General features: G+C 44.2%; 1 protein-coding gene across 2 annotated transcripts in view; it reads right to left on the bottom strand.

The window, feature by feature from the left end:
- Positions 1-737: 737 nt before the first annotated feature.
- The window catches only part of LOC139385575 (ubiquitin specific peptidase 16), a 35967-nt gene continuing 14301 nt past the window's right edge, over positions 738-22403 (bottom strand). For both annotated transcript variants that reach the window (XM_071130748.1, XM_071130747.1), the window contains 6 exons: positions 16675-17197; positions 14455-14673; positions 13009-13103; positions 9340-9426; positions 8556-8703; positions 738-2176 (listed from right to left, as the gene is read on the bottom strand). In XM_071130748.1, coding sequence (XP_070986849.1) covers positions 2055-2176; positions 8556-8703; positions 9340-9426; positions 13009-13103; positions 14455-14673; positions 16675-17197 — 1194 coding nt within the window. In that variant the 3' untranslated portion in view covers positions 738-2054. The remainder of the gene's footprint in view (positions 2177-8555; positions 8704-9339; positions 9427-13008; positions 13104-14454; positions 14674-16674; positions 17198-22403) is intronic.

Below are 22403 nucleotides of genomic sequence, written 5' to 3'. Positions count from 1 at the left end.
TTGTTTGTTATGTTTTTGCTCCTTTCCACCCCAGTATCTCTACTTGCACATGCATCTTCTGCACATCTATCACTCCAGTGTTTATTTACTATATTGTAATTATTTTGCCACTATGGCCTATTTATTGCCTTACCTCCCTAATCTTACTTTTTAAAATTTATTTTTAAATTTAACGAGGCAAGTCAGTTAAGAACAAACTCTTATTTTCAATGACGGCCTGGGAACAGTGGGTTACCTGACTTGTTCACTACCTTTGCACACACTGTATATAGCTTTTCTATTGTGTTATTGACTGTACGTTTGTTTACTCCATGTGTAACTCTGTGTTGTTGTTTGTGTCACTGCTTTGCTTTATCTTGGCCAGGTCACAGTTGTAAATGAGAATTTGTTCTCAACTAGCCCACCTGGTTAAATAAAGGTGAAAAAAAAATCTACAAGTTATTGCAGAGTCCTCTATCTCAGGCACACATTTTCAAAGTTGCCAAAATTACACGTGCGTTCATTTATATCAGTGCATTCTTAACAACCTAACCATTACTAAACTTCTATTTGATCAAATAAGCCTCACGTAGCAAATTATTTTACTAGACACATTTTGGGCGGAGTAAAACCTCTCGCTTCGCCTCTTCCTCTCTGATTTGACTGCGCATGTCAAAAAGACAAGTAAACAGTGACCATTAGCGGCTGTTCAGGCTAGTCCAAACCCAATTGCGTCACAGCAAAATAAGTCAGTCGACTTTTCCCGTATTTCAAGCTTTTTAATTTGCATCTTGACAACACAATATAAAAAGTACTCAAAAATGTCAAAAATTATCGTTTTTTTTTTCCCACTGATAGTTTTTAACAATTTAAAGGAGCACTATGCAGAAATATTTGCTATTTCCTGGTTGCTAAAATTATAATTTTCCTAATTACAGTTCGTGACAAAATAAGCAAGAATAGTGTAGAGAATAATTGTACCATCTTAACCTCTGTGAAATATATTTTCCATAACCAAAAATATTGTATTTTCAGAAATAGAACACATGGAACATATCTGCCAATTTTTAAACTTGCTTTAATAAGAATGACAGATCTATAACTGCACTTCTATGTGAATTTGGTCAGGTCTGCCCAAAATGTCACATATTGCAGCAATAATAATAAATTTAAAAAAAAAAGGTATTGGCAGGTTTATTTTGCTTCTACTGTGTAACACACCAAGCAATCAGACAGATCAATCAACAAACTCTTCTATGGTTTCATGTCTAAGAGGAATAGAATGGCTGGCGTTTTGGATGGCACCTGATTTCCAATTTAGACCTCTGATCAAAATGTAGTGCCCTTATATACGGTGCAATTTGGGACGCACACAATGATCTGTGCTCCTTTCTTTCTTTCTAGGAAAACACTGTATAGGTCACATATGCACAGTAAAAAAAATACTTGGGATTCTTTTTATGTCCATTACTGATACAATTAATTCATAGAAAAAAACTTCCAAGCTAAATATTGTTCGTTTTGGGACATCCCCAGTCATGATCTTAATTAATTATCTTTGTCAAGGTCTCAAATGTCACCCTCATTTTTTAAATTTTTATTCCCTATTTCAGTGCACTGCTTTTGAACAGGACAAATAGGGTTCTGGTCGAAAGTAGTGCACCACATAGGGAATAGGGTTTCATTTAAGACACAACCCTTTATATTGATTATAAAAAAATAAAATAAAAATACTCCACTCGTATTCACTCTGCACTTCATCTGGCTGATATCAATACCAGTACAATGTCTCAGGCCATGAGTAGTGCACTATGTAGGGAATAGGGCATTTATAGTGCACTAAATGTGGCCGGGAAAAGCCTCATAAGGCTGCATAATAAGGCTCTGGCCAAAAGTAGTGCACTACGGCTGCGTTTAAACAGCTAGCCCAATTCTGATCTTTTGCCCAAGTATTGGAATAAGATCTGATCGGTCAAAAGACCAATTATTGTCTAAAGATCAGAACCAGGGCTGCCCGTGTAAACACAGCCAACAGTATGTAGGTAAATAGAGTACAAGTTGGGACGTAGGCAGGTCTAGGAGATCCTCTCGTAGAATAGGAGGTAGGCTTGGGAGCTCTGCACTTTGCTCTCCGTGACTGGCTGCACACTGCTGTCACTCACGTGGAACCACGCCCCTTTCACCGGCTCTGGCTCGCCTTAGGGGAGAAGGAAGCAGAGAGGTAATGGGTGTTAAGTTTAGTTTATTTTTATGTGTAGAAACAACAAGCTCGCATTTTGGGTTCTGATGAGGTTCGACAATCAAACTAAGCTCCTCATTTAGAAGTTATACTAGAAAATAGAATCAATGGCTAGTCTTTATATATCAATAATCGAAATGCCCAAAAAATGGATGTACCAAGATGGCTACTGTGTGCTTTAAAAAAAAAAATACAAAAAATAGGGGCAATGTTTCCATGAACTTGTCCAGTGATTTTGTTGTTGTTGTCAAACATTTATCATAGAAATTAGACAACAATTGCCACGGTGCGTTTCCCATGAAGTGTCCTGTGTGGACAAAAGCAGCTGGAGGTAATGACATCACACCTTCATGTTTAATTAAATCCAGAATGTCGAGAAAAAGATGTTGAAGTGGTTGAAGTGTTTCCATTGTCCTACTAGGGTTATGAAGCATTCGGCTGAGCGTACCACCCTTAGTAGCCAGCCTGTATGCCCTGCCAAGTAGCCAGCCTGTATGCCCTGCCAAGTAGCCAGCCTGTATGCCCTTGCTCACCTATCATGTCTCTGGTAGGCCGCAAAAACCAGCATGGATAGAATACAAAAATTGACAAAACATTTGCCGTATTCTAATAGTTCTCATGTGCCAACATATCGCCATGGTGCACAGTAACTCACGCAGGCCTTGATTATCTTAAAACAATGATGGTGAAACAGCAACGTGAAGCAATTCAGACACTCTTATTAAAAAGGCAAGACAATCTTCGTCCTGCAAAGAAACAATATTTTATTGGTAAAAAAACATTTAGAATTAAATGTGGAGTGAAGTTTTATATTTGATAACATCATGTTACCAGCATACCTTAAATTATTCGGCAATTATAATTTACAAAAAAATATATATATATATATATAGTTTCCATCAACATGTCGCAATAAAGACAGTTGGGGAAAAAATTAAATATGTATAACGCATAAGAAATATTTTGCTGCGTTTTGTAAACGCAGATCTAAAAGGGTTCTTTTGTAATTTCTGCTCAGCGTCAGACTCATGTTGTGCTTCAGTTTCACTTCTGAACTCTTGAGAATTCAACAATATTCTATCAGCAGACTGATGTGGAGCTACTGTTCTCCATCATTCTATCAGCAGACAGCACTCTGATGTGGAGCTACTGTTCTCCATCATTCTATCAGCAGACAGCACTCTGATGTGGAGCTACTGTTCTCCATCATTCTATCAGCAGACAGCACTCTGACTGATGTGGAGCTACTGTTCTCCATCATTCTATCAGCAGACAGCACTCTGATGTGGAGCTACTGTTCTCCATCATTCTATCAGCAGACAGCACTCTGATGTGGAGCTACTGTTCTCCATCATTCTATCAGCAGACAGCACTCTGATATGGAGCTACTGTTCTCCATCATTCTATCAGCAGACAGCACTCTGACTGATGTGGAGCTACTGTTCTCCATCATTCTATCAGCAGACAGCACTCTGATGTGGAGCTACTGTTCTCCATCATTCTATCAGCAGACAGCACTCTGATGTGGAGCTACTGTTCTCCATCATTCTATCAGCAGACAGCACTCTGATGTGGAGCTACTGTTCTCCATCATTCTATCAGCAGACAGCACTCTGATGTGGAGCTACTGTTCTCCATCATTCTATCAGCAGACAGCACTCTGATGTGGAGCTACTGTTCTCCATCATTCTATCAGCAGACAGCACTCTGATGTGGAGCTACTGTTCTCCATCATTCTATCAGCAGACAGCACTCTGATGTGGAGCTACTGTTCTCCATCATTCTATCAGCAGACAGCACTCTGATGTGGAGCTACTGTTCTCCATCATTCTATCAGCAGACAGCACTCTGATGTGGAGCTACTGTTCTCCATCATTCTATCAGCAGACAGCACTCTGATGTGGAGCTACTGTTCTCCATCATTCTATCAGCAGCAGATAGCACTCTGATGTGGAGCTACTGTTCTCCATCATTCTATCAGCAGACAGCACTCTGATGTGGAGCTACTGTTCTCCATCATTCTATCAGCAGACAGCACTCTGATGTGGAGCTACTGTTCTCCATCATTCTATCAGCAGACAGCACTCTGATGTGGAGCTACTGTTCTCCATCATTCTATCAGCAGACAGACTGGTGTGGAGCTACTGTTCTCCATCATTCTATCAGCAGACAGCACTCTGATGTGGAGCTACTGTTCTCCATCATTCTATCAGCAGACAGCACTCTGATGTGGAGCTACTGTTCTCCATCATTCTATCAGCAGACAGACTGATGTGGAGCTACTGTTCTCCATCATTCTATCAGCAGACAGACTGATGTGGAGCTACTGTTCTCCATCATTCTATCAGCAGACAGCACTCTGATGTGGAGCTACTGTTCTCCATCATTCTATCAGCAGACAGCACTCTGATGTGGAGCTACTGTTCTCCATCATTCTATCAGCAGACAGACTGATGTGGAGCTACTGTTCTCCATCATTCTATCAGCAGACAGACTGATGTGGAGCTACTGTTCTCCATCATTCTATCAGCAGACAGCACTCTGATGTGGAGCTACTGTTCTCCATCATTCTATCAGCAGACAGACTGATGTGGAGCTACTGTTCTCCATCATTCTATCAGCAGACAGACTGGTGTGGAGCTACTGTTCTCCATCATTCTATCAGCAGACAGCACTCTGATGTGGAGCTACTGTTCTCCATCATTCTATCAGCAGACAGCACTCTGATGTGGAGCTACTGTTCTCCATCATTCTATCAGCAGACAGACTGATGTGGAGCTACTGTTCTCCATCATTCTATCAGCAGACAGACTGATGTGGAGCTACTGTTCTCCATCATTCTATCAGCAGACAGCACTCTGATGTGGAGCTACTGTTCTCCATCATTCTATCAGCAGACAGCACTCTGACTGATGTGGAGCTACTGTTCTCCATCATTCTATCAGCAGACAGCACTCTGATGTGGAGCTACTGTTCTCCATCATTCTATCAGCAGACAGCACTCTGATGTGGAGCTACTGTTCTCCATCATTCTATCAGCAGACAGCACTCTGATGTGGAGCTACTGTTCTCCATCATTCTATCAGCAGACAGCACTCTGACTGATGTGGAGCTACTGTTCTCCATCATTCTATCAGCAGACAGCACTCTGATGTGGAGCTACTGTTCTCCATCATTCTATCAGCAGACAGCACTCTGATGTGGAGCTACTGTTCTCCATCATTCTATCAGCAGACAGCACTCTGATGTGGAGCTACTGTTCTCCATCATTCTATCAGCAGACAGCACTCTGATGTGGAGCTACTGTTCTCCATCATTCTATCAGCAGACAGCACTCTGATGTGGAGCTACTGTTCTCCATCATTCTATCAGCAGACAGCACTCTGATGTGGAGCTACTGTTCTCCATCATTCTATCAGCAGACAGCACTCTGATGTGGAGCTACTGTTCTCCATCATTCTATCAGCAGACAGCACTCTGATGTGGAGCTACTGTTCTCCATCATTCTATCAGCAGACAGCACTCTGATGTGGAGCTACTGTTCTCCATCATTCTATCAGCAGACAGCACTCTGATGTGGAGCTACTGTTCTCCATCATTCTATCAGCAGCAGATAGCACTCTGATGTGGAGCTACTGTTCTCCATCATTCTATCAGCAGACAGCACTCTGATGTGGAGCTACTGTTCTCCATCATTCTATCAGCAGACAGCACTCTGATGTGGAGCTACTGTTCTCCATCATTCTATCAGCAGACAGCACTCTGATGTGGAGCTACTGTTCTCCATCATTCTATCAGCAGACAGACTGGTGTGGAGCTACTGTTCTCCATCATTCTATCAGCAGACAGCACTCTGATGTGGAGCTACTGTTCTCCATCATTCTATCAGCAGACAGCACTCTGATGTGGAGCTACTGTTCTCCATCATTCTATCAGCAGACAGACTGATGTGGAGCTACTGTTCTCCATCATTCTATCAGCAGACAGACTGATGTGGAGCTACTGTTCTCCATCATTCTATCAGCAGACAGCACTCTGATGTGGAGCTACTGTTCTCCATCATTCTATCAGCAGACAGCACTCTGATGTGGAGCTACTGTTCTCCATCATTCTATCAGCAGACAGACTGATGTGGAGCTACTGTTCTCCATCATTCTATCAGCAGACAGACTGATGTGGAGCTACTGTTCTCCATCATTCTATCAGCAGACAGCACTCTGATGTGGAGCTACTGTTCTCCATCATTCTATCAGCAGACAGACTGATGTGGAGCTACTGTTCTCCATCATTCTATCAGCAGACAGACTGGTGTGGAGCTACTGTTCTCCATCATTCTATCAGCAGACAGCACTCTGATGTGGAGCTACTGTTCTCCATCATTCTATCAGCAGACAGCACTCTGATGTGGAGCTACTGTTCTCCATCATTCTATCAGCAGACAGACTGATGTGGAGCTACTGTTCTCCATCATTCTATCAGCAGACAGACTGATGTGGAGCTACTGTTCTCCATCATTCTATCAGCAGACAGCACTCTGATGTGGAGCTACTGTTCTCCATCATTCTATCAGCAGACAGCACTCTGATGTGGAGCTACTGTTCTCCATCATTCTATCAGCAGACAGACTGATGTGGAGCTACTGTTCTCCATCATTCTATCAGCAGACAGACTGATGTGGAGCTACTGTTCTCCATCATTCTATCAGCAGACAGCACTCTGATGTGGAGCTACTGTTCTCCATCATTCTATCAGCAGACAGCACTCTGATGTGGAGCTACTGTTCTCCATCATTCTATCAGCAGACAGCACTCTGATGTGGAGCTACTGTTCTCCATCATTCTATCAGCAGACAGCACTCTGATGTGGAGCTACTGTTCTCCATCATTCTATCAGCAGACAGCACTCTGATGTGGAGCTACTGTTCTCCATCATTCTATCAGCAGACAGCACTCTGATGTGGAGCTACTGTTCTCCATCATTCTATCAGCAGACAGCACTCTGATGTGGAGATACTGTTCTCTGGTACTTTTCTCACTGTAGCCTATATTTCACCAGTAAAATGCGAGATTAACTTTAAGCAAAACAATAGGAAATATAGCTGGCTGCATTCTTTCTATGATAGGCCTAAACATTAGGAAATATAATGACCCCGGCATCGTTTTTGCAAAAAAAAATAAAAATAAAATAAAGACCTTGCTTTTTTCATTGTAAGCTCATATACTTGTGAGGCTTGCCAGCCTAATAGCATCTGCACTTCCGTTGTCACATGATGAAAATGAAGCCATTTTCTGCTGAATGTGTCGCGTTTTCTGTGAAGGAACACTCTAGTCGCGTTTTCTGTGAAGGAACACTCTAGTCGCGTTTTCTGTGAAGGAACACACTAGTCGCGTTTTCTGTGAAGGAACACTCTAGTCGCGTTTTCTGTGAAGGAACACTCTAGTCACGTTCTCTGTGAAGGAACACTCTAGTCGCGTTCTCTGTGAAGGAACACTCTAGTCGCGTTCTCTGTGAAGGAACACTCTAGTTGCGTTTTCAAACAAAACAAAAACAGGACTTTCAATATAAAAAGCGACCCGTGTCAACACACCGCTGGGCTCACCTGTCGTGCTACTCACAAAACAAACACGTGACTGGCTCAACTGGCCTGGGGAACTATGGTAAGCTTCATAATGTGAAATAATGTGACAGGTGACATGATGACCGCGGTACTGCACAAGTTGACTGCAGGTATTGACTTAAAAATATTTATTTTTTAAATAGATCCAAATATTAAAAATGTATAAAAAATATATGTTTTTTAAAAGCAATAGTTGGCTATTTTCAAATACCCCGGTATATATATATATATATATATATATATATATTTGATGGCACAAGCGGGTAGCCTAACCAACAGAGAGCTGCAGTAGTCTAGACGGGAGATGACAAGTGCCTGGATTAGGACATGCGCCGCTTCCTGTGTGAGGAAAGGTCGTACTCTACAATACTTCAGGTGCTCATACAATATGCATTACGATACTGTGATTTTTATTGTGATTCAATTTTCGAACCACATTGCTCACACCGGATATCTGCTGCAGAAGGACAAGAGAGCCACGAGGAAAAACAATTCAATTAGTCATGAAAAAACAAATCGGCTCCCTATTTAAAATGATGAAGAACGGAAAAATACTGGAGTTTTTGTGCAGGTACAGCCAACTAGCGCAAAAAAAAATATGATATATTGTCAAAATTAAAATCCCGGTATGGAACTATCTATTTTTGGATTGTTTCAAAATGACCATGCTCAGTACAAACCCAACCGTCTGTTAAAGCTGTACATTAACACCAGTCCTACCATGTGTGCCCACTCCGTTGTGTGTCGTGGAGGGGTAGAAAGGTCTGGCTTTGACGTAGGCTGTATAATGGCCACTTCTCATAGTCCCACTGTGTTCTACTATACCATACAGACTGTAGAGCACCTGAGAGCCTCCCTCCGACACACCCTGAATACAAAACAAGAGAAACAACAGAACGTCAACATTCAAAATGGCCTACATTTACACTGCCCATGTCACCAGACCAGGAACAACTCAGGACTCTATGCCCCATATATATATATATATATATACACACACACACACACATCATCATTCTATCAGCATATACAGTGGGGCAAAAATAATTATAATTTGCAAATAAATTCATTAAAAACCCTACAATGTGATTTTCTGGATTTTTTTTTCTCATTTTGTCTGTCATAGTTGAAGTGTACCTATGATGAAATTTACAGGCCTCTCATCTTTTTTAAGTGGGAGAACTTGCACAATTGGTGGCTGACTAAATACTTTTTTTCCCCCACTGTGTATGTGTGTGTGTGTATATATATATATATATATATATATATATATATATATATATATATATATATATATATATATATATATATATATATATATATATATCTATCATCATTCTATCAGCATATATATATATATATATATATATATATTACACTAAGATACAGAACAAAACCTTGATTTTATTTTTATTTCCACATGTTACTTATTAACGTTTTATATATATATATGTATATTTTGAAAAGGTGTCATAAAAAAAGGTGTTATTTGAGTGTGTTTTACCTTGCATATGACAGAGCAGAATGGTGCTACGTCTAGAATGTGAGGGAAGTTGACGTGGCTGTTCACCTTACACACACTGTATCCAATCTGGACAGGGACAGAGGCAAAAAGACAGAGGTAGGGACAGGGACAGAGGTAGGGACAGAGGTAGGGACAGAGAGAGAGGTAGGGACAGAGAGAGAGGCAGGGACAGAGAGAGAGGCAGGGACAGAGACAGGGACAGAGGCAGGGACAGAGACAGAGGCAGAGACAGAAGTACGGAGAGAGGCAGAGACAGAGGTAGGGAGAGAGGCAGAGACAGAGGTAGGGACAGAGACAGAGGCAGGGACAGAGACAGGGACAGAGGCGGTGTCAGAGACAGGGACAGAGACAGGGACAGAGGCAGAGACAGGGACAGAGGCAGGGACAGAGGCAGGGACAGAGGCAGGGACAGAGGCAGGGACAGAGGCAGGGACAGAGACAGAGACAGGGACAGAGGCAGGGACAGAGACAGAGACAGAGGCAGGGACAGAGAGAGAGGTAGGGACAGGGACAGGGGCAGGGACAGGGACAAGTTACACACTTGAAATCACAGGGCATTCTGGAAAGTACTCAGACCTCTTGACTTTTTCCACTTTTTGTTACGTTTCAGCCATATTCTAAAAATGGATGAAATAAAAAATTTTGGTCAATCAAACACACAATACCCCATAATGACAAAGCAAAAACAGCTTTTTAGAATTTATTAAAAATAAAAAACAGAAATAACTTCTTTACATAAGAATTCAGACCCTTTGCTAGGAGAACTCTTTGGCCTGAATGCCAAACCTCACGTCTGGAGGAAACCTGGCACCATCCCTATAGTGAAACATGGTGGTGGCAGCATCATGCTGTGGGGATGTTTTTCAGCGGCAGGGACTGGGAGACTAGTCAGGATCGAGGGAAAGATGAACGGAGCAAAGTACAGAGAGATCCTTGACGAAAGCCTGCTCCAGAGCGCTCAGGACCTCAGACTGGGGTGAAGGTTCACCTTCCAACATGACAACAACCTTAAGCACACAGCCAAGAAAATGCAGGAGTGGCTTCGCGACAAGTCTCTGAATGTCCTTGAGTGGCCCAGCCAGAGCCCGGACTTGAACCCGATCAAACATCTCTGGAGAGACCTGAAAACAAGTGTGCAGCAACGCTCCCCATTCAACCTGACAGAGCTTGAGAGGATCTGTAGAGAAGAATGGGAGAGACTCCCCAAATACAGGTGTGCCAAGCTGGTAGCCAAGAAGACTCGATGCTGTAATCGCTGCCAAAGGTGCTTCAACAAAGTACTAAGAAAAGGGGCTGAATACTTATGTAAATGTCATATTTCAGTTCATTTTTATACATTTGCAAAAAATATATATATTGTTGCTTTGTCATTATGTTGATTTGTGTGTAGATTCATGTTGGGGGGGGGGGGGGGGGGGGGGCGACAATTTAATCAATTTAAGAATGAGGCTTTAACGTAACATAATGTGGAAAAATCAAGGGGTCTGAATACTTTCCAAAATGCACTGTACACTTTTTTGGGGGGGTTTGGTGCCCCAGAGGTGCCCCAAAAAATATATATATGGGAAACACAGGCAGGTACATTAGTGTACTCTTCAGGGCTTTAGTGTTAGTGTTTAGTGTTAAGTGCTGGGATTCAATCCAATGCCTCATTGTAGTGCACTTGACATGACATTTAAAAGGAGCAATCAGCAGTTTAAAACAATAATGAAGCATCCTCCCTGGCCCTGTTTTGGTAAACAGCTGAGGGATGGAGCTTGAGAAACGATACCACTCTCAAATTAATATGGATGCAAGGACCGACCACAGCAACATTGTAGTTTTAACCATGTTATGAGGCTATATAAATGTTTGTTTACAAACGTTGGAGTAAAAGCAGCTTATATTTTGGGTTCTCGTGGAGTGTGAGAGATGAACAAGTTATATTCTTCAAGAATCGTATCGTATGGGTACATATCATTCATTTATAAGTCCAAAAATGGATGTAGCAACTAATGATTGACCTTTTACAATGTAATCTCCAATTTTTTAAATATTTTTAAATTTATTTGAACCTTTATTTAACTTGGCAAGTCAGTTAAGAACAAATTCTTATTTACAATGACGGCCTAGGAACAGTGGGTTAACTGCCTGTTCAGGGGGCAGAACGACAGATTTGTACCTTGTCAGCTCTGGGGATTCGAACTTGCACCCTTCCGGTTACTTGTCCAACGCTCTAACCACTAGGCTACCCTGCCACCTCTACACTCTAACCACTAGGCTACCCTGCCACCTCTACACTCTAACCACTAGGCTACCCTGCCGCCTCTACACTCTAACCACTAGACTACCCTGCCTCCTCTACACTCTAAGCACTAGACTACCCTGCCACCTCTACACTCTAACCACTAGGCTACCCTGCCGCCTCTACACTCTAACCACTAGGCTACCCTGCCGCCTCTACACTCTAACCACTAGGCTACCCTGCCGCCCCTACACTCTAACCACTATTCTACCCTGCCGCCTCTACACTCTAACCACTAGGCTACCCTGCCGCCTCTACACTCTAACCACTAGGCTACCCTGCCGCCTCTACACTCTAACCACTAGGCTACCCTGCCGCCTCTACACTCTAACCACTAGGCTACCCTGCCGCCTCTACACTCTAACCACTAGGCTACCCTGCCGCCTCTACACTCTAACCACTAGGCTACCCTGCCGCCTCTACACTCTAACCACTAGGCTACCCTGCCGCCTCTACACTCTAACCACTAGGCTACCCTGCCGCCTCTACACTCTAACCACTAGGCTACCCTGCCGCCTCTACACTCTAACCACTAGGCTACCCTGCCGCCTCTACACTCTAACCACTAGGCTACCCTGCCGCCTCTACCCTCTAACCACTATTCTACCCTGCCGCCTCTACACTCTAACCACTAGGCTACCCTGCCGCCTCTACACTCTAACCACTAGGCTACCCTGCCGCCCCAATGGAGCCGACATCCTCAGCGTTTACTGCGAATGCCATCTTCGACAAAAAACGAGGAACACCGTTTTTTTTTTAAAATGCGCATTGTCGACTGTGTTCTACAGATTCAATCCAGACCAAGAGCTCATGTTGTTGTTTGTAATTGGACGCAGTATAAACAGAGTGTTGGTAAAGGTTGTTAGTAAATAAGAAATAGTTCTTAACCGACTTGCCTAGTTAAATAAAAAAAAAGGTGCATTTAATTTTAACAAAAAAATAATAGGTGTGGCACACTAATTGTATAATCGTGTAACCAACAATTATGTATGAAAATCTTAATTAAAAAGTCCTAAGTTATAATTTATAAAAAAAGATCTACTTTATATTAAAGTAAACGTAAGTGTGGTTTTTACATCTAACAGCCGAAATAAGGAGAAAGGTGACCAAACTGAAATGTGTTGTGGAAGTCCGAAGTCTGGTGGAATCCGTTGCTGCGGTAACACCGGAGTGGAGGAGAACATGTATTTAAACCAGGTTTACTTTTACTTTGCTACTTTTGGATAAAGTTTGTGGACTTGAAGCTAAACATTTTATTATTATTATTTTTTTTAAATAATAATTTCTATTTGAACAATTATAAAAAATGGTGACAAATAGCCATTATCCAAATGTCCACGACCCTAGTTGTTGGAGAGGGTTACCTGCTGGAACCTCTTCAAGTGAAGAGTAAGCACCGGAGGGGGAGACGAGATCAGCATTTGCTTCAGAGCATCTGTGTACACATTCTTCTTGGAGCCTAAACAACAAGCACACACACACACACATCTTGTAAAATACACAATGACACACACACACCTTGTAAAATCATTATGAAATATAATGTTGTTAGAGACTGGACTACGTTTTTCAGAAACTACTAGACGCTTCATAGTGAAGGGAGTGTCCGTTATTGAAAATATAAATGGAATTGGTTTAATAGTTTAATGTCCAAGCATCTGACTGAAAAACAATATTTAGTTTCTGGACATTATGATGCTTTGGTGGAATTCTCTCCCCCACGCACCCCCCGTCTGGCCTACGCTCTCCCCCACGCACCCCCCGTCTGGCCTACGCTCTCCCCCACGCACCCCCCGTCTGGCCTACGCTCTCCCCCACGCACCCCCCGTCTGGCCTACGCTCTCCCCCACGCACCCCCCGTCTGGCCTACGCTCTCCCCCACGCACCCCCCGTCTGGCCTACGCTCTCCCCCACGCACCCCCCGTCTGGCCTACGCTCTCCCCCACGCACCCCCCGTCTGGCCTACGCTCTCCCCCACGCACCCCCCATCTGGCCTACGCTCTCCCCGCCCCCCGTCTGGCCTACGCTCTCCCCGCCCCCCGTCTGGCCTACGCTCTCCCCGCCCCCCGTCTGGCCTACGCTCTCCCCGCCCCCCGTCTGGCCTACGCTCTCCCCGCCCCCCGTCTGGCCTACGCTCTCCCCGCCCCCCGTCTGGCCTACGCTCTCCCCGCCCCCTGTCTGGCCTACGCTCTCCCCGCCCCCTGTCTGGCCTACACTCTTCTCGTGTTCTGTAGGCTATATAACACGTATTGAAATAGGCTATAGCATGCAGGTATGGGCTAATTACTCTGAATGTCACTTGTGTACTGCCCAGCGACGTGCTGCCCCGCGACCTGCTGCCCTGCGCTGCCCTGCTTTGTACAGTCCCGCTGCGTACTGTCCCGCTGCGTACTGTCCCGCTGCGTACTGTCCCGCTGCGTACTGTCCCGCTGCGTACTGTCCCGCTGCGTACTGTCCTGCTGCGTACTGTCCTGCTGCGTACTGTCCTGCTGCGTACTGTCCTGCTACGTACTGCGAGACTCGATTCTTTACTGTGGGACACCAGTGAAATTCAAATAGGCTAAACCATCGTATGTCACGTCACAATGTCTTCGCCATCAACGATGGCCGATCGTAATATCGCCCAACCTTAACACACACACACACACACACACACACACAGTGGAAATCCGTAGACCTAAACCATAGTACGCACACACACACACACACCTGGAACAGGACCAAACAGAATGACCATTCATGTTCATTAGTTTAAAAAAAGAGAGAGAAAAAAGGAGAAAAAACATTGACAGAATATTTCAAAAACATACCTTCTGCAGCCTTGTTTTTGGTCTGTCTCTTGGTGCAGGTGACACAGAGAAGAGAGTTGTTCTGAGTGAGGTTCTCTACCTCTGTGAACTGGTAGAGACAGGACTCCACAGAGCACTCCTGGTTCTCTGGCGCCGCCCTGGTGGCCAGCGTGTGAAAGGCCAGTTTAAGATCCTGGTGAGAGACTGTGTACTCCTTCCCCTCCAGCTTTGTCTCCGTTTCTATTTTTAGGAATTACATTTTTTTTTTTCAGTGTTTTTTTGTGTAAATAACATTGAAAAAAATATATATATATACAAATATTTTGTTAACTTTAAAACACGATACAACAGGACTTTATGGAATTGACATCCACATGGTTATATCAACGGGGAGGGTTGGTTTAGGGTCATTAAATAGTGGGGATGAAGGGCAGGGTTGGTTCAGGGTTATTAAATAGTGTGGATGAAGGGCAGGGTTGGTTCAGGGTTATTAAATAGTGTGGATGAAGGGCAGGGTTGGTTCAGGGTTATTAAATAGTGTGGATGAAGGGCAGGGTTGGTTCAGGGTCATTAAATAGTGTGGATGAAGGGCAGGGCTGATTTAGGGTCATTAAATAGTGTGGATGAAGGGCAGGGCTGATTTAGGGTCATTAAATAGTGTGGATGAAGGGCAGGGTTGGTTCAGGGTCATTAAATAGTGTGGATGAAGGGCAGGGCTGGTTTAGGGTCATTAAATAGTGTGGATGAAGGGCAGGGTTGGTTCAGGGTTATTAAATAGTGTGGATGAAGGGCAGGGTTGGTTCAGGGTCAGTAAATAGTGTGGATGAAGGGCAGGGTTGGTTCAGGGTCATTCAATATTGTGGATGAAGGGCAGGGTTGGTTCAGGGTCATTAAATATTGTGGATGAAGCGCAGGGTTGGTTCAGGGTCAGTAAATAGTGTGGATGAAGGGCAGGGTTGGTTCAGGGTCATTAAATAGTGGGGATGAAGGGCAGGGTTGGTTCAGGGTCATTAAATATTGTGGATGAAGGGCAGGGTTGGTTCAGGGTCATTAAATAGTGTGGATGAAGGGCAGGGTTGGTTCAGGGTTATTAAATAGTGTGGATGAAGGGCAGGGTTGGTTCAGGGTCATTAAATAGTGGGGATGAAGGGCAGGGTTGCTAGCAGGCAGAATGAATAAAGAGAAAATAATACCTTAAAAAATCCATACATTTATACTTTTTTTAAATGCTTACGTAAATGTGATATTTCAGTAAAAAAAATATAACCAGATTGTCCAGATTGATGAGGGGGGAAAAAACGATTTAATACATTTTAGAATAAGGCAGTAACGTAACAAAATGTAGAAAAAGTCAAGGGGTCTGAATACTTTATGAATGAACTGTATAAGCTACTTTGAGGTTATCTGGCATTAGTGCATAAACCTAACTTTAAGGGCCTAACCAACCGTAAGTGCGCCAAGTAACCTACACACCAATCACCAAATGCTTTTGAGAACGGGCTGTTCCATGATGGTAAAAAAGGACAATGTCGGACTTTAATTCAATAAGAGAAACGCTGCGAAATGGCAAGTAGAAAATAAAGAGAAGAGAGGGCCAGAAAGGTCATGTTTGGGAAAGATTTGGTAACGTGGTTGAACAGGGTAGCCGCTACGCTATGATGTGATGATTGTGAGGCGCTGTAAGCCTACACATTCAACAGCCACAAGACAGGGGACTTCATCAAAACAGGCCTACGGCACTTCAAGGGAACTGTAGTCTACTGTTCAGATGGGTTAAATGGAAACTGAAATCTGGACACTGACTGTAGGTCGATAACCTCTCATATTGCCTTAATATTAACTCCTGCAGAAGTAAACATTTCTTGCAGTAAAATGATACAATAAATGTAGGCACATTTTTTTTTATTTGGGAACAAGAGTGGGGAAATATGATTTCTTTCTTTCAGCATCTTCAGAGAACGTGAATGTGCGGTTAGGGACCGTCTGTAAAGGTGCTAAATTTATCAGCATCATAAAAGCTGATAGTATTTCAACCAGATAAAATATGCATCCAAGCCGAAATGAATCCTTATCAGAAACATGTTGGCTGGTTTTCATTCTATTTCCTTACAAAGGGTCAAACCGATGTCATTTCGAAATGTCGCAAAGAATTCCCGGACCCTAAATGTCTATCCTCTGCAAAAAACCAGAGGTGACAAAGAACATTTAGGGGGCGGAAAGAAGTGCAAAATGCAACATTACCCATCTCAGCAGACGTGTCTCCATCTCTGCACCTCAGCTCCAGGTCCGAGTCCTCAGAGGCTAGGAAGGCTTCGTTCAGAGATAGTTCACCCAGCTTGTCTGTCAGTTTGGTGTCTTCCTCATCTCCAGACGGTTGGGCTGCATCACCATCATCATTCTCCTCCTCCTCTCCTCTATGTTCAGCCTCGTGTCCGTCTCTTTTTACAACCCCCTCAGGGGACTGGTGACTCTGCTCTTCTGACATCACAGTGGAGTGGTTGTTGGACACAGCCACTGGTTCACAATCCTCCTCCTCTTTCTCCGTGTGCCCTGCCCCCTGAGGTTTCTCTTGGTCCTGCTCTGAGGGAGTGGTCTCGGACCTCTCGGTCTCTGATGATTGGCTCTCAACCCGAGGCTCCTCCTCCTCTCCCTGGGTACTATTTCCTGTCTCCTCCCCCTCCTCTGCTGGTACTGGGCTCTCTGCTGTGTTCTCTGGAGGTGTGAAGCTGTCCAGGGTGACTAGCTTCTGCTGATGTCTCTGGTTCTGTGGACACAGACAGGAGAGAGACATTACAGCGTGGTAAACCCAAAGTTAATACAGAAAGAAAAGGCTGTCGACACTGCTACTGCTTTAATATGGCTACTGCTTCCACACTGCTACTGCTTTAATATGGCTACTGCTTCCACACTGCTACTGCTTTAATACTGCTACTGCTTTAAAATGGCTACTGCTTTAATACCGCTACTGCTTTAATACTGCTACTGCTTCCACACTGCTACTGCTTTAATATGGCTACTTCTTCCACACTGCTACTGCTTCCACACTGCTACTGCTTCAATACTGCTACTGCTTCCACACTGCTACTGCTTCCACACTGCTACTGCTTCCACACTGCTACTGCTTCCACACTGCTACTGCTTTAATACTTCTACTGCTTTAATATGGCTGCTGCTTTATTAATGCTACTGCTTCCACACTGCTACTGCTTACACCTTGCTACGGCTTTAATACTTCTTCCACACTGCCACTGCTTTAATACTGCTACTGCTTCCACACTGCTACTGCTTCCACACTGCTACTGCTTTAATACTTCTACTGCTTTAATATGGCTACTACTTTAATACTGCTACTGCTTTAATATGGCTGCTGCTTTAATACTGCTACTGCTTCCACACTGCTACTGCTTCCACACTGCTACTTCTTCCACACTGCTACTGCTTTAATACTGCTACTGCTTCCACACTGCTACTGCTTTAATACTTCTACTGCTTTAATATGGCTACTGCTTTAATACTGCTACTGCTTTAATATGGCTACTGCTTTATTAATGCTACTGCTTTAATATGGCTGCTGCTTTATTAATGCTACTGCTTCCACACTGCTACTGCTTACACCTTGCTACGGCTTTAATACTTCTACTGCTTTAATACTGCTACTGCTTTAATACTTCTACTGCTGCCACACTGCTTCCACACTGCTACTGCTTTAATACTGCATTGACAATGGATTTCGTTGGACAGTGAATACCATGTGTATAAGGTACCATCAATAAAACTTTAAAGTACACTATTCATTGAGCTCTGGTCAAACGTAGTGCACTATATAATCAAATAAAATCACAAGTTTATTTAGAATAGGGTACCAGAATCCTCCTAACTCTACCTTGGCCTGTTTCTTGGCATTAGGGTACCAGTATCCTCCTAACTCTACCTTGGCATTAGGGTCCCAGTATCCTCCTAACTCTACCTTGGCATTAGGGTACCAGAATCCTCCTAACTCTACCTTGGCATTAGGGTCCCAGTATCCTCCTAACTCTACCTTGGCATTAGGGTACCAGAATCCTCCTAACTCTACCGTGGCCTGTTTCTTGGCATTAGGATACCAGTATCCTCCTAACTGTACCTTGGCCTGTTTCTTGGCATTAGGGTACCAGTATCCTCCTAACTCTACCTTGGCCTGTTTCTTGGCATTAGGGTACCAGAATCCTCCTAACTCTACCTTGGCATTAGGGTACCAGAATCCTCCTAACTCTACCGTGGCCTGTTTCTTGGCATTAGGATACCAGTATCCTCCTAACTCTACCTTGGCCTGTTTCTTGGCATTAGGATACCAGTATCCTCCTAACTCTACCTTGGCCTGTTTCTTGGCATTAGGGTACCAGAATCCTCCTAACTCTACCTTGGCATTAGGGTACCAGTATCCTCCTAACTCTACCTTGGCCTGTTTCTTGGCATTAGGGTACCAGAATCCTCATAACTCTACCTTGGCATTAGGGTACCAGTATCCTCCTAACTCTACCTTGGCATTAGGGTCCCAGTATCCTCCTAACTCTACCTTGGCATTAGGGTACCAGTATCCTCCTAACTGTACCTTGGCCTGTTTCTTGGCATTAGGGTACCAGTGTCCTCCTAACTCTACCTTGGCATTAGGGTACCAGTATCCTCCTAACTCTACCTTGGCATTAGGGTACCAGTATCCTCCTAACTCTACCTTGGCATTAGGGTACCAGAATCCTCATAACTCTACCTTGGCATTAGGGTACCAGTGTCCTCCTAACTCTACCTTGGCATTAGGGTACCAGTATCCTCCTAACTCTACCTTGGCATTAGGGTACCAGTATCCTCCTAACTCTACCTTGGCATTAGGGTCCCAGTATCCTCCTAACTCTACCTTGGCATTAGGGTCCCAGTATCCTCCTAACTCTACCTTGGCCTGTTTCTTGGCATTAGGATACCAGTATCCTCCTAACTCTACCTTGGCATTAGGGTACCAGAATCCTCCTAACTCTACCTTGGCATTAGGGTACCAGTATCCTCCTAACTCTACCTTGGCATTAGGGTACCAGTATCCTCCTAACTGTACCTTGGCCTGTTTCTTGGCATTAGGATACCAGTATCCTCCTAACTCTACCTTGGCCTGTTTCTTGGCATTAGGATACCAGTATCCTCCTAACTCTACCTTGGCATTAGGGTACCAGTATCCTCCTAACTCTACCTTGGCCTGTTTCTTGGCATTAGGATACCAGTATCCTCCTAACTCTACCTTGGCCTGTTTCTTGGCATTAGGGTACCAGAATCCTCCTAACTCTAACTTGGCATTAGGGTACCAGTATCCTCCTAACTCTACCTTGGCCTGTTTCTTGGCATTAGGATACCAGTATCCTCCTAACTCTACCTTGGCATTAGGGTACCAGTATCCTCCTAACTCTACCTTGGCCTGTTTCTTGGCATTAGGATACCAGTATCCTCCTAACTCTACCTTGGCCTGTTTCTTGGCATTAGGGTACCAGAATCCTCCTAACTCTAACTTGGCATTAGGGTACCAGAATCCTCCTAACTCTACCTTGGCCTGTTTCTTGGCATTAGGATACCAGTATCCTCCTAACTCTACCTTGGCCTGTTTCTTGGCATTAGGGTACCAGAATCCTCCTAACTCTACCTTGGCATTAGGGTACCAGAATCCTCCTAACTCTAACTTGGCATTAGGGTACCAGAATCCTCCTAACTCTACCTTGGCATTAGGGTACCAGAATCCTCCTAACTCTACCGTGGCCTGTTTCTTGGCATTAGGATACCAGTATCCTCCTAACTCTACCTTGGCCTTAGGGTACCAGAATCCTCCTAACTCTACCTTGGCATTAGGGTACCAGAATCCTCCTAACTCTACCTTGGCATTAGGGTACCAGAATCCTCCTAACTCTACCTTGGCATTAGGGTACCAGAATCCTCCTAACTCTACCTTGGCATTAGGGTACCAGAATCCTCCTAACTCTACCTTGGCATTAGGGTACCAGAATCCTCCTAACTCTACCTTGGCCTGTTTCTTGGCATTAGGGTACCAGAATCCTCCTAACTCTACCTTGGCATTAGGGTACCAGAATCCTCCTAACTCTACCTTGGCCTGTTTCTTGGCATTAGGATACCAGTATCCTCCTAACTCTACCTTGGCATTAGGGTACCAGTATCCTCCTAACTCTACCTTGGCATTAGGGTACCAGTATCCTCCTAACTCTACCTTGGCATTAGGGTACCAGAATCCTCATAACTCTACCTTGGCATTAGGGTACCAGTATCCTCCTAACTCTACCTTGGCATTAGGGTACCAGTATCCTCCTAACTGTACCTTGGCCTGTTTCTTGGCATTAGGGTACCTGTGTCCTCCTAACTCTACCTTGGCATTAGGGTACCAGTATCCTCCTAACTCTACCTTGGCATTAGGGTACCAGAATCCTCCTAACTCTACCTTGGCATTAGGGTACCAGTATCCTCCTAACTCTACCTTGGCATTAGGGTACCAGTATCCTCCTAACTGTACCTTGGCCTGTTTCTTGGCATTAGGATACCAGTATCCTCCTAACTCTACCTTGGCCTGTTTCTTGGCATTAGGATACCAGTATCCTCCTAACTCTACCTTGGCATTAGGGTACCAGTATCCTCCTAACTCTACCTTGGCCTGTTTCTTGGCATTAGGATACCAGTATCCTCCTAACTCTACCTTGGCCTGTTTCTTGGCATTAGGGTACCAGAATCCTCCTAACTCTACCTTGGCATTAGGGTACCAGTATCCTCCTAACTCTACCTTGGCCTGTTTCTTGGCATTAGGATACCAGTATCCTCCTAACTCTACCTTGGCCTGTTTCTTGGCATTAGGGTACCAGAATCCTCCTAACTCTAACTTGGCATTAGGGTACCAGAATCCTCCTAACTCTACCTTGGCCTGTTTCTTGGCATTAGGATACCAGTATCCTCCTAACTCTACCTTGGCCTGTTTCTTGGCATTAGGGTACCAGAATCCTCCTAACTCTACCTTGGCATTAGGGTACCAGAATCCTCCTAACTCTAACTTGGCATTAGGGTACCAGAATCCTCCTAACTCTACCTTGGCATTAGGGTACCAGAATCCTCCTAACTCTACCGTGGCCTGTTTCTTGGCATTAGGATACCAGTATCCTCCTAACGCTACCTTGGCATTAGGGTACCAGAATCCTCCTAACTCTACCTTGGCCTTAGGGTACCAGAATCCTCCTAACTCTACCTTGGCATTAGGGTACCAGAATCCTCCTAACTCTACCTTGGCATTAGGGTACCAGAATCCTCCTAACTCTACCTTGGCATTAGGGTACCAGAATCCTCCTAACTCTACCTTGGCATTAGGGTACCAGAATCCTCCTAACTCTACCTTGGCATTAGGGTACCAGAATCCTCCTAACTCTACCTTGGCCTGTTTCTTGGCATTAGGGTACCAGAATCCTCCTAACTCTACCTTGGCATTAGGGTACCAGAATCCTCCTAACTCTACCTTGGCCTGTTTCTTGGCATTAGGATACCAGTATCCTCCTAACTCTACCTTGGCATTAGGGTACCAGAATCCTCCTAACTCTACCTTGGCCTGTTTCTTGGCATTAGGGTACCAGAATCCTCCTAACTCTACCTTGGCATTAGGGTACCAGAATCCTCCTAACTCTACCTTGGCATTAGGGTACCAGAATCCTCCTAACTCTACCTTGGCATTAGGGTACCAGTATCCTCCTAACTCTACCTTGGCATTAGGGTACCAGAATCCTCCTAACTCTACCTTGGCATTAGGGTACCAGAATCCTCCTAACTCTACCTTGGCATTAGGGTACCAGAATCCTCCTAACTCTACCTTGGCATTAGGGTACCAGAATCCTCCTAACTCTACCTTGGCATTAGGGTACCAGAATCCTCCTAACTCTACCTTGGCATTAGGGTACCAGAATCCTCCTAAC

Source organism: Oncorhynchus clarkii, chromosome 27 (genome assembly GCF_045791955.1).
Source record: "Oncorhynchus clarkii lewisi isolate Uvic-CL-2024 chromosome 27, UVic_Ocla_1.0, whole genome shotgun sequence".
NCBI lineage: Eukaryota > Metazoa > Chordata > Actinopteri > Salmoniformes > Salmonidae > Oncorhynchus > Oncorhynchus clarkii.
This window is presented reverse-complemented; position numbering and strand designations above follow the sequence as displayed.